The 13,612-nt window shown below is 31.9% G+C and overlaps 1 protein-coding gene across 1 annotated transcript; it reads left to right on the forward strand.

Moving 5' to 3' along the window:
• Positions 1-440: 440 nt before the first annotated feature.
• LOC128236196 (epidermal growth factor-like protein 8) lies at positions 441-7,192 on the forward strand. Its single transcript, XM_052951086.1, has 6 exons — positions 441-600; positions 1,490-1,606; positions 3,851-3,930; positions 4,391-4,489; positions 4,693-4,815; positions 6,184-7,192. Exons 1-6 carry the CDS (start codon positions 551-553, stop codon positions 6,279-6,281), a joined length of 567 nt encoding a protein of 188 aa, XP_052807046.1. The 5' UTR covers positions 441-550; the 3' UTR covers positions 6,282-7,192.
• The last annotated feature ends 6,420 nt before the right edge of the window (positions 7,193-13,612 follow it).

Below are 13,612 nucleotides of genomic sequence, written 5' to 3' on the forward strand. Positions count from 1 at the left end.
AGGTATTTATTATGTAAAAAAGTAAACATCATATACTCTGTTGTGTTTTTTCATAGAACAAATATATATAAACGAAGAACAATAAACTAACAACTTAATTTAGTCTTGAAATAGCTATGCATCTAAATGTTTTAAAATCATTAACCTTGTCTATTTAGTAGCATTTCATATTAAAACGTTTATTTTGGTTTACTGAGCGTATTTACTTCCATGTTTAAAAGTCATTACGTGCTCTAGACTGAAAAACAGTTTATTTATTTTCCTAGTGTACCTTGATAATCCTAGTTTAGCTGACACGGTCTTTTGTAACGATGTTTACTACCGCTTACCAATCAGATATTGAAGTCCAGACAACGGTGCATTTATACTGAAACCATAATACATGTTTACAATATCGTAAATAGTTCCATTGTAACATTAAATAGGAAAATATTCTTCCTTGTTACACTTTAAAATGATTGGATGCAAACAAACTAATGAAATATTTCATTCCTCCAGCTAATCTTATATATGAACAAACGTTTTTCTTTCCTTCATATAGCGCGGCACAATGTATGCAGCGGTGTTGTTTCTTTGTAGTGTTGGTATTTTATACATACGGTAAGCTTTTTTTAAAAACTTTCACGCGATACATCGATTGTAACAGACAAAGCACACGTTCTGCTTTCTGTTAAATAAGTAGTTTGTTTTCGAAGTAAGTCGCTCGTTTAATGGAATGTTCCGTATTGGTGTTCATGAACTATAATTCTTCAGCAGGTATATTAAATGCATAATTGTCGTTAACACGTTGTATGGCTTGTGATTAATGCATACATGGGAAATAAGTATAAAACCTTAACTAACAAAGCAAAACTGTAACAATTCTAGGTGTGTCTCGTTATAATTCTTTATGACATTTTTAAGAAAAAAGTTTCAATGATCATTGTATTGTATTGGCAACTGGTAAACATGTCGGACTAAGAGTTAAAAGTACTAGGTTCAATCCCGTTCAGGTCTTTAGTATTTTAAATTTTTCCTTAATCTCATGTGTATAGAATATTTCGAAAAGGGATTGTTTAGTAGTGGTTATAAAAGCGTCATTTGTATCTATTAACTTTATGCGTCTAAAATCTCACTCTTAAACCTTTACTCAAAAATGGATTTTTACGCCTTAGTGTCGACATATCAGGTGCCAACTGGTAAACTTATGCATTGGCATTTCAAGTCCATGACCAGTCACAAAATCAAACTTTAAAGTGAAGTTAAATATTGTTTTTGTTTACATATTAGATGCATATCCAAATATATATGCGCTACGCTTATTTCAATAAATAGATTATGACATGAATAGTTTTATGACAATCTCCGAAATAATTCTGGATTATATATATAAATACAAATAGTTTATATATAATCTAGTCTTAATCGGACATAGTTGATATTATTCGCTTATTCACCAATTATTTGAACACGGAGTTCCATTAAATTAGTTTGCATTCTTGTCTTTCAGTGGATGTGAAGGCGGTTATTGTACTCAGTACTATACATGTTCATACAGTTGTTACCGTAAAACTACCTACTACACAAGTTGTGGCTTCTTGTGGTGGTCAAGATGTACAAGATACAGGTAGATATTTCACGATTAATTGAGAGTTAGTGGCGGTGTTGATTTTGTTCATCGTTTTATGTTCTTCTTACAAAGCTTATAATGCCTAACGCAATAACTATCGTAGGACAAATAATTGTAAGATCAATACAACATCAATATGCTTTAATGATGTTTTAAGAGGTTCAAATCTAAGACTTACATGTATAATGACAACAACTCCTTTCAAATGAATCAAAATTTAATATATATAATCTTATATAGTATTTCTAAAACACCATAAAATCATTATTTTGCCGTAGCAAAATAGTTTTAAAAGATAACTACAGATATAACGTATGGTTTAATAAAACAATAAAGAATACAGACACATATGTTTTGATGACTGAACTCACTTGTTCACTAATCTTTCAAAAGTGCTTTATATTTATTCATAACGAGTTCTGTTGTGTTTTATGCCACCTTTTATCCGTGTGTCTTTAAACAAGCTCACGGTTGTGGATGGATGTCTTGTTCGCTCATATGTATGTCATGATTTATTAACGGCACATACGCAATTTTGACCTGCGTATTTGGTTATATTAACAAAAACGACAACAACTGTTTGCTTTAGGTCTCTTGAACACTTCTTATTCACGCTATGACTTTGAGCGGCACGTTTCGACAGAAAGAAAAATTGTTCAAAATATGATTTTTGTTTGAATTTTTCTTTTTGTGAGTATTTTATTAAATTAAGGTTATGTTATAACGTATCACATTGCTATGCTCTTTAAAAGATACATAGAGACTACGCGGTTAGTACCGTGAATACCGAAAGTTTATCTGGCAAGGCGGAGGAATTTATCTGCAGCCTAGCCAGAAAAGATTTCTCCATCCACGAAACTAACCGTGTATTATATTCAACATGTATTTTTTTTATCAAAACACTATAAAATACCCTAAGATTAGAAAGTATCTTTAAAAATAATGAGGACAACTATTTTGTCCCTATTGACGTTGGAAAATAAGGTAAAATGTTTAAATGCGCCCCTAAAAAGTTTCCAAAACTGTCCATTTCTTTTAATACCTTTATAGTCAAAGCAGTTGTTTCTAAATACGTCAATATCAATTATAAACATAAAAATGTGGATTAACTTTGATTAGTCATAGACCACACATGTCATGGTTCAAGATCACGAATGTTACCAAACAATCGCGAAATGTTCAATGGATTTAATTCATTGAGGTATTAAAAATATCGTGATAGGCTTCACCGGCTAAGACAGAGTTCATTTCTGTTGTAAGTGAGATTTTGTCATTCACAACAGAAATGGATTTCACTATCGTTCAATGCTGCACATTTCAGCATTTGGTGGTGGGTAAGTGCTCATGACCTTTGTGCTATATGTATATTTTCTGGCAGATTCTCTTTGCCACTGTGTTTATCCTGCAGATTGATGGAATTTTCAGGGTACGTTGATGTTGAGGTCGGTTGTTCTCAATCTATTGATTTGATTCTGAAGCAGTATTTGTCACAGTATGGTCACATGATCACCTACTGTAAATAAACATCACGTGGTCTTCTTTCCTTATTAACAAAAATGTTATTGGACCGTATGTGAGCAAATAACAGGATAAAATTGACGTTTAATTACATCAAAATCCGAAATATAATTTAGTTTGTCATCAACTATATCATTTGCAATAATGCTTAACTTTGATGTGTGGTGAACCCAAATTATATTGGTATTGTTGGAAAAGGAATTAAGAACTGATTTCTTATATGTAAAATAAATGACCAAAGCACACTATAGATAAAGTAATAACAACTTGACAACAAATCTTTTTCTTCACATCCTCTCCTTTCATATCATATCCAAATAATAAACTGTCACCAGGCATTCAAATACCCAAATTACAATGAAGGAATGTTAAGATGGCGACGAGCCAAGTAGCATGCACATAAACAAAGTTCCTGTTTAACGGTTAACAATGTATTCACATATTGGCCAAATAAAGCAACAGCCACAGGCTAAGCTAAATCACTTGAATACAGATGTAATTAGTTTGAACAGATATCAAAGGCATATACGTTCACATTAAATGCCTTTTCTAAAAAAAAAAAACTAAATTTGTTCTACTCTTTGTTTTCTTTTTGTTTCGTCTTTTGCCGTTTAGTCAGTCGATGTGTGTCTTGTGGTCTTGAATATATAACTTTAGGTCAAGATTAAATGCTTAGCTTTTTGGCTTCACTGGTAGATTTTATTTTTTTCTGTTTTATGACAGATCGGCTTTAGATACCTGCTACAAGCAGTGCAATCGAAGAGAGTGTTGTACCGGATATCAGGGGTCGAATTGCGCTCAACGTATGTTATTGTTAAACCATTCAACATTTTTCGATACAAGTCTCGGGAAGATTTAACTTATCGAAATTATCCTTCCGAAAACAGTCCTTTTGCATTTCGAGAAAAACATTTATTGTAAGATTGTCACAATTCATTAGGTTTGTATAGTCCGACTTTAATCGTAAGTATGATTACCTGATCTTGATAGACCAAAGTATGACGTCATTGTTTTATCGCAATGAAAAATATATAAACAAATAGGTCAAAACATTTTTTTTTTCGTTAAGTTATGTAATGTAATACAACTAAATTGTGTTTTATAACCACAAATCATTAAACTATTGACTTAAACGTTTTAATTGCAAATAATTTTGAAATACAATTTGCATACGAGATTTTCTTAAAACCATGGATTTTATGTAATTAATTTATATCACTTTAGGTTTATTTGAGAGGTAACCAATATTTTCCTCCCTTTCAGCAATCTGTTTCGGATCGATCAGTTGCCCAAATGGCGGAACATGTAGAGCCCCAGACACGTGCAGTTGTCGAACTGGATTTTCCGGGACAAAATGTTCAGGTACAAATTTATTTGCTGCAATCAGCTCAAAGTTTAAGTGGAAGTATATCTCTGTAGAAATCTATATAGTACATAGCTTGTAAATATTTAATAATATGTACATAGCTTAGTTTTGGAAAATTAACATAATTAGATTAACTACGCTATACGTATTTCAATCACTTAACCAATTAATCAAAATACATTATTGTATAACATTTCAGATATAAACGAGTGTAGTTCTGGCACAGCGAGATGTCACCACACATGTATCAACACACACGGTTCGTTTAGGTGCTCCTGTAGAAGCGGCTATAGCTTATCCAGCGACGGCAGATCATGTTCTGGTTTGTTCCCATTTTCTAAAATTATGATAATTAAATATACCATAACTGTATATGATATTTATTTTAAGTTAATTTCTTGAAAGAACTAACCATTTTACAGTGGTATATCAGCTAGCGGAACCGTGCGCGTATGGATTGTTCTTACAGCCGGGAATACTAGTTTATGTTATCACTGTTCTTAGCGCTCAACTCCATCTTTCTTTTATGTAAATTGTATGCATGAATATAATAAGAAACATCTTATGTAAATACTTGTTTCGCTATCTGCACCTATGTTTTCTTGTTATCATATACCCGACTTTAAATGAACCTTATTTTATTTTGTATATTGTATATTTGTGAAAAAATAAAGGTAAATTAAACTGAACTGAAATAATATTTACTGAAAAAGAGATGTAAAGATATGTTTACATATTCGTATGTACATATGTACATCTTAGTTGAGAAAAAGTGCATTAAAATATCACTGCTTCAATTCTAAGATGGTTTCTAATATTGGTGTAAAAAAATCAACATCACATATATTTTAACCTTCTATTATAAATAGACATTTCGATTCAGTGGCGAGTCGCTAAGATAAATTGTCGATTGTTGTGGTAACCTTGAAATCACCTTCAGTTGAAAATTGATTTCCGACCAATACCTGATAAACGCTTAGGCTAGAGGTCTCGAACTTGGTAGAGATACCAACAACACACCAGGAAACACACACATAAAAGTCCCATGGATCAGAGTAAATTAAAAACAACAAAATGGAATCCATAGGAATAATATTTATGCAAAAAGCTACAGAAACTAGCTCAGTAACAAAAAGTTTAAACATAAACCCGGTTTAGCGGCACTGGGCAAACGCCAAAGACATAGAACACAAAATCACAGACAATAGCAAATGAGCAATATAAGCCATGATCAAGAACTTAGAAATTAACCATTATTTCAGAAAAACAAGTCAATGACTTAATTGTATTTCTCTACTGAAAATGTTCCTCCCTTTTATGTGTTGTGTATGCTAAACGGCTTTGAATGTTCATTAAGTGACGATCAAATGTACTATTACTACAACTATTGCTGTTGTAGCTGCTTCTGCTGCTGTCGCTAAATTCACGTACATTAAAACTATTGTGTTTGACAATTTGTTTATGTTTTTGTCTTTCTTTATACACTTTTTGTGGGTAAAGTCGTATGAAATGTATTAAAATAAACTTATGTTATCATTCGTTAATGCCTCATTTTGTGGTTCAAAATATCCAATTGCTTGAATTTCAGAAATATAGTGGAAACTATTGTATCGCTTAGCTTTATATGTTTAATGCTCGTATTGTAAAACAAAATGCGTTAAATGCGTTAATTTACATTTGTTTATTTAAGGAGCTGTTTCATTCGAAAGGCTTGGGGAGACGAAAGATCCGATCTTCGAGAACCCTGAGAGCCAATACAATTCTTCATCGGGCGTCGCTGGGGATTAGGAAGCATCAACAGTAAACGCCATGGAGAATCCCATATACGACACTCAGCTAATGTCAGATATCACTCAACTTTAACTTTAAGGCAGCAAAGCTTAAGTTTTGAAGAGTCTGAAATACGTACATAAAATTGAAAGTATGACATTTTATAGTGTTCTTAGCCTAAATAATATGTTCGCGTCATTCTAATAAATGTGAGCATTATATTATTTCCGTCTCATATATATGTTATATTATTTGTTTTCATTCAGCTTAGCAAAACCTGTATGCAAAAAAAAAACACACGCTTATATTAATGTATTAGTGTATTGTTTAATTACAAAAGGCTATGTATTTCATCCCCTACATTTTCCATCGATACAAAAAAGATAATTAATACTGCTTATTGTTATTGAACTAAAATGTAAAGATTTAATGACATAATGCTTCAAACGTGATATTTTACGTATGTTATACAATTAATGACCAACGTGTAAGTTTAATTATTTGTATTAAAGCCTTTATATCCAATAATATTTCAGGAAATGTAGCCATGTGTATTATTATGCTTTCAAATTAAGAAATGTGTTCTATTACGATTATGAATAGATTAAAATATGCACACCTACAAAGTAAACTGTTGAACGCACTGTCCTCTTGCTATCGCATACTTTTAAATAAATATACTTATCTATATTTACAAATATTTTGATTTTGTAATTCGCCAATGATTTTTCGCTTTTTTAATAGATTGTGATTTTTGTTTTGATTTCTTGTTCACTTGTGAATGTATACATTTTGATATATGTACACTCATGGACATAATGTATGTATGTTTTGTTAATAATCTGTCTAAACTGTCTTTTTCGGTATTGACAACGGTACAGATAAAACTGATAAAATATATACTCCTTCTAATAAATGCAAAAAAAATCCTACAACGTCTTTTTACTTTGTGTGATTGTCAAAAAAAGTTCCCTACAATATATTCGACACTCACTAAATCGAGAACAAAATCGCTGTTAAATCTAGTCATTAAAGACATTTAATTGGAAAGCAAAACTAACGTATAAGAGGTCTGACAAATGCTGTCCATGTAGTTTGTGGCACCATGTTGATGTTTATGGTATGGTTACTTGCATTATAAAGATATGTATCAACCAAGTGGACTCAAAAATATATTTCATTCAGTTAGTCATTTCAAAAACATCATACCTGGTATTAGAAGATTGGGATCTCCGTAAACACCTGTCACCTGGCTTTTGTGGTTAATTAGATACTTAGAAAGTCAAGAGTTGCAATTGTTGATATGCTCATCAAAATATATGTTATAAACGAATCGCATGTTGAATACCTTGGAGAATAATACTATTTAACCATACTCCAAACAGACATGTTCTCTTGCTCAAATTGACAAGGTCAGAATGTTTGAGGGGTATTTAAAAAGGGTCAATTACGAGTAAAAATGCTCACACTTTATAATTATTCTTCGTTTGAATACAAACTGCTCAAAATCGCTCACTGGTTTGGCATGTACAGAAGCAAATATGGATACGGTGAGGGACTCGTGATCAAAATGGACAAGCCAACATTAGTATTGTCAATAAAAATATAAAATATGTTTAAAAACACCCCTTATAAACAAACAATCGTATAAACTGATAAAAGAAAAAAGAAACATCAAGATACCAAAACAACGTTCATCTTGTACTGTTATAAGACACTTTGGACACATTTAATGGGTATTTAATGACTCGTCCTTAAACTCGTAGGTTACGGGGTTTTTTAAACCTTGGTTTACGAACCTTAGGACCCGATTCTTCAAAGCTCAGGAAAAACGTTTCGAAGGATGTTTTTCTTATTTAAAACAATCTGATTTTTAATAGATGGATAAACCAGAAATGTCAATGACAATTCATTACATATAACACTATCAATAAAATCATGCAAGATCTATACGTTACCCAACAATAACATTGCGCACACGATTACCCGTCAGCCAATCAAATCGCAGGAATTTCAGTTACGATACTTGCGGTTTGAGTTTACTCACACGAAAAACTTGTGGTGAAAGGGGTCGGTGGCATTACCGGAAAACAGAATAACCGGAAAACTCTTTAATGTTTATAAGTTTAAACAATATGTTATATGAAAGGGATTGGTGCAGCTGGGATTCATACTATATTGTGTTGGAGGGATGTATAACATATACCAACATAGTAACATTTTTACAGAGAGGTAGGTGCTGATATTGTCAGAACAGTGGCCGAGCGGAGGCTTGGGGGTTACCTGTGGCTAGGGATTGACCTAATCATGGCAGAAACCATTCTTTTGTACGCTACTTCTTCTGGTAATATCTAGTAGTATGTTGTATTTACATAAAATGATATATACAATACATTCTCTTAGTAACACTTTCCAAAAATATTTCCCATGTATATAATGTAACTTACAATTTTGCTCTTTAACTGTATATGATATTTATTTTAAGTTAACCTCTTGAAAGAACTATCCATTTTACAGTGGTATATCAGCTAGCGGTACCGTGCGCGTATGGATTGCCCTTACAGCAGAGAATACTAGTTTATGTTATCACTGTTTTCAGCGCTCAACTCCATCTTTATTTTATATAAATTGTATGCATGAATATAATAAGAAACATCTAATGTAAATACTTGTTTCGCTATCTGCACCTATGTTTTCTTGTTATCATATACCCGACTTTAAATGAACCTTATTTTATTTTGTATATTGTATATTTGTGAAAAAATAAAGGTAAATTAAATTGATTTGAAATAATATTTTCTGAAAAAGAGATGTAAAGATATGTATACATATACGTATGTACATCTTAGTTGAGAAAAAGTGCATTAAAATATCACTGCTTCAATTCTAAGATGGTTTCTAACATTGGTGTAAAAAAATCAACATCACGTATATTTTAACCTTCTATTATAAATAGACATTTCGATTCAGTGGCGGGTCGCTAAGATAAATTGTCGAATGTTGTGGTAACCTTGAAATCACCTTCAGTTGAAAATTTATTTCAGACCAATACCTGATAAACGCTTAGGCTAGAGGTCTCGAACTTGGTAGAGATACTTCAAACATGATATGATTATGTTAAAACAATTGCTACTTAGCTTGTTTCTGTAGCTTTTTGCACAACATTGGTGTTCTGATTTAATGCATATGCTTCCTCTTAGTCATGTTTCAAACATATTCGTGACGTCTTCGATGTTTTGCATCAAAATTAGTCTTGTTTTCTGCTTGAACAATATTTTGTTTTATGGACACAGATACTGATAATGATTCGTAAACGTATGGGAAAATGGCCTTCTACGGAATGTTTTACTCATACAAATCAATTCAAGAATTACTTTGGTTAACTATTATCTCGGGTTTTCAAGTCAAGTATAGTTAACGACTTATCATATTGTTGAAAACTATATTGGTACATATACAATTTTGAAAGTAACCAATTAATATATCATCTGGGTTTTTAAAAATACAATTAAAAAAATCACCCCATTGCGTAGTATGACTAATGCATTTAAATTGAATCTCAAAGAAAGCCCGTGAAGTACATTCGATTTAAACTTTAACAAAAAGTAGGCGTTTCATTCAATAACAAACTGTCTTAAATGTTTGAAGCATTATGTAGCTTTGTAAATTTGTAATAGGTTTAGCTAAGATATCAATTTGATAGTACCATATCATATCAAACCATACATTTGAAAGAGGAGTCAGGAGCAATACTTTATAATCGTCTCTTTTCTGTGAACTCTATATTCTTTGAACTGAGTACCCTTCTTTTCCTAACCAACCCCTCTCTAGGGAATTATTAATTGGTACATAATGGAGCCTACTTAGTGTGTATAGTTACCTAAAGGTGGAGTCCCGGTATGGATTAAGGCCTTTTCAAGCAACTATTGACATACAGTTTCACACTTAAACGGCATAAAACAATGTTTTGTCTCGCTTCCATTGAAAGAAACAAAATCCGGTTTCCGTCCTGTTATATTTTGTCCGTTTTCGTACATCCTGTACTGTTCGCATCCTCTTTACAAATAATCGCAGATGCTTGCAAATATATCGAGCTTAAAATACAACATCGAATCATAACAGCATTTTAAACTCTCTACAATTTAACGCAGATTGTTGCAAATATATCCACAGTATACATACATTTTTTCAGAGAACGAATACAATACAAAACAAATGAAGCATTTTTTAAAAAAAGGAGGACGAAAGTGTTTCAAAGTCATAACAGTACAATGTTAGAGCATCAATATACATTAATACATTCTTTTATAATCTTTTAATAAATATTCGTGTGCACTTCAAAAAGTTATGATAAATATCATTTGTTTCTTGTCTAGAAATAACACCATCTTACTTTTAAGGGCTTGGGAATTGCTATTGGAATTGTTTAAACGGACAATTGCCTAACTAAGATATAATTACAATACAAATAACGTTAACAAATATACACGAAAACACTAGAAATTGTACAGAAATGTTTGACTACTTAATTTAAATTTCGTAAACTCTGCAATTAAAACCACTTTGAATAAGATAATAACAAAAATGGCTTACCAGTATCAATACTTTACCTTTAGAGGTTATAACAACATGCATCTGGGTAAAAAGAATATTCACAAGAAAGAGTTGAGGGAAAACAGGGCATGCATGCCCTTCATATGTATTAACATGAACAATGAACATATTGTTGAGGTATCCTTTTGAACAAATAGTATTTTTCAACATAGGTTAACTTAGATAAATTGGCAAACTAGCTATTTTACGACGGTACATTAATTTGGATTTAAACATAAACTTATTTTATGAAACACATATTATACATATAACATTGAAGAAATGCTGAGAAGGCTTTAATCTACCTCAATCCTGAGACAAGTATTGGAACCACCGTTATAGAAACTGAGCACTGACATACACACAGGGCATACCAAGAATGTAATCCGTTAACGTAATTTCTGAAATAATGTTCAATATTTCTAGACTCACTAAACTTCACCACAAGTGTAACCAAAATTGCACATCGACGCCATTTTTTTGAGATATTTTTGAAAGTTTTCACCTGATCTACATACCGATCGAAGTAAGTATGTGCAAGCAGATCATATAAGGTTCGTATATCGTACAATCGGTAAATGGTACTAACTCCATCCACATCGTGTATCATAGTAAAAGTATATACATATGGTGTATCGATGGTGAAATTCTAATAGTTCAGACAGTATCTTAGTCTATGAAAGATAATTGTATTGCTACTGGTTTGTGATGTGTCCATGCAAATTGTTCTCTTTACTATTCAAATGCCACTGTATTAGTTGTTTATACGGGACAAGAAGACAGCCTATGGAAAACCAGGCGGAATTCATTCAAAATTTATCATAATAGCTTGTTTGAAGCAACGCTATATACATGTTTCGTAACGAGGCGATTAGGTCTTGTCAAGGACAAAAAGCATTATTGAAGTGTTCCATAAAGTTAATATCACTTCCTGAATCATTTTCTCAGCCAAGGTTTCTTTTATCTTTGAAGAAACTTGTGGCCATTCAATGAAATGCAGCTGAAGAATCTTTTTATAATATATTCCGATTTACCAGCATTAAACATGCTGAAAGTAAAAGTAAACCTTACCGGTCAATATGTTTACAAGTATCCCGGGTGTCTTCCATTTCACTTTAAAAAATTTAATTTATGAGTCTGGCAATTTTATCTTTTCGATTTTTCAGAAAGAAAGTGTAGACCTTGTCCTATATGGACTTAAGAAACATATTCCCCTGCAAGGGTTGACTAAGTATCAGGGTCTGTGACTGCGGCAAACACACAGCCTGAACATCGTTGAAGATAATGCTGGTGTGGCTCAGACACAGTACCTCTTTGGCGGGACATTTCTATCTTCAGCACTTTTTATCCAATGCCTAGATTTTTAATCTAGGAACTTATTACCAGATTATAGATTAATCTATAAAAAAAATATTTTTAATACAATAGTACATGTTAATGATATTGTTATTTATATAAAACGTGTTCATATATGACAGTAAATAGATACAATAATATCACTAACGATATGCTTTTACAAAAAATGAAGAATAACACACCCATTTCTATCAACAGTAGCTTATTTACTGAATTGTTTGGAAGTGGTTGAATGTTGAAACTTGAAGCGCATTTCTTTTCTTGCCTTGTGGGTCTTTAAAATCCTTATCAAATTCACACGAGTGCATCTTCTCATGATCACGAGATCCATTCAAGTGTGCACTTGTAATGAAAAAATAAACAATTAAATAAAGTGAATATTTCAAGTGCTATATTGTATAAGAATTACTTCTTCCTAGTTACTTTTTTACTAATGATTGGATAGTTGCACTGTTTTAACCAACACCAGTTAATCCTGTTATGTACTGATATAATTATGAACATGTTTTAACTAACTTTCATAGCACGCTGCATGATGGATGCAACAGTGTGGCTTTTTTGTAGTGTTGTGCTTGTATACTTAAGGAAAGTCATTTAGTCGATGTTCTGATATAATTATGAACATATTTTTACTAACTTAGTCATTTAGTCGATGTCCGCTCAATATCAATGTTATATCAGGCATTTAAAACACCTTGAAACATTTTGTTTCTATTAGAATAGAATTACATTACCCTGAGATCAATACTGAATAAGGCTAGAAACAACAACATTTAACACAGTTCCACATGCAATATTTTTCGAATATTTACGCTGAAAACTATCAATTTATCGCAAAACAGTGTCAAATTATGTTAATCGGGTGAGGGGCAGATAATTGTGGTCTTGAGCCTACGTATCTTAAACTTTCGATTCCAGTCAATGTCACAATGTTCTGGATTCTAATAAGGTAGTTAAAACTATTTGTGACGATGTCTATAAAAAAGGGGTTCAAAGGTGCAAAATTGATATTTGCAGGTTTTGGTAGTTATTTATAGAGTACATAATAAGAAACATTTAAGCGAAAATTTGAGGTCAAATTATTAAGTACTTGCGTTGTTATGACGATTTAAAGAAATAAAGGGGTCGATGAAAATGCCAAAAAACGGCAGATTTTTTTTAGATATGGAAATAAAACAAAACTTGCTTTATTCATGTCTTTATATAATTTGCATTTATATTTCATACACAATATAACATACTATTGACCTAGTGACAACATTTTGAAAAATCATGATAAAAGTTTAAAATGGCAATCAAAATGTTACCCTGACATCCTTAATACAATGCTATTCAATATAAAACATATTATGGATCCCACATACAGCACTTAAAAGGTACTCAAACTTCCTAAGCATGAG

The sequence above is a fragment of the Mya arenaria genome, chromosome 5 (assembly GCF_026914265.1).
Source record: "Mya arenaria isolate MELC-2E11 chromosome 5, ASM2691426v1".
NCBI classification, from domain to species: Eukaryota; Metazoa; Mollusca; class Bivalvia; order Myida; family Myidae; genus Mya; species Mya arenaria.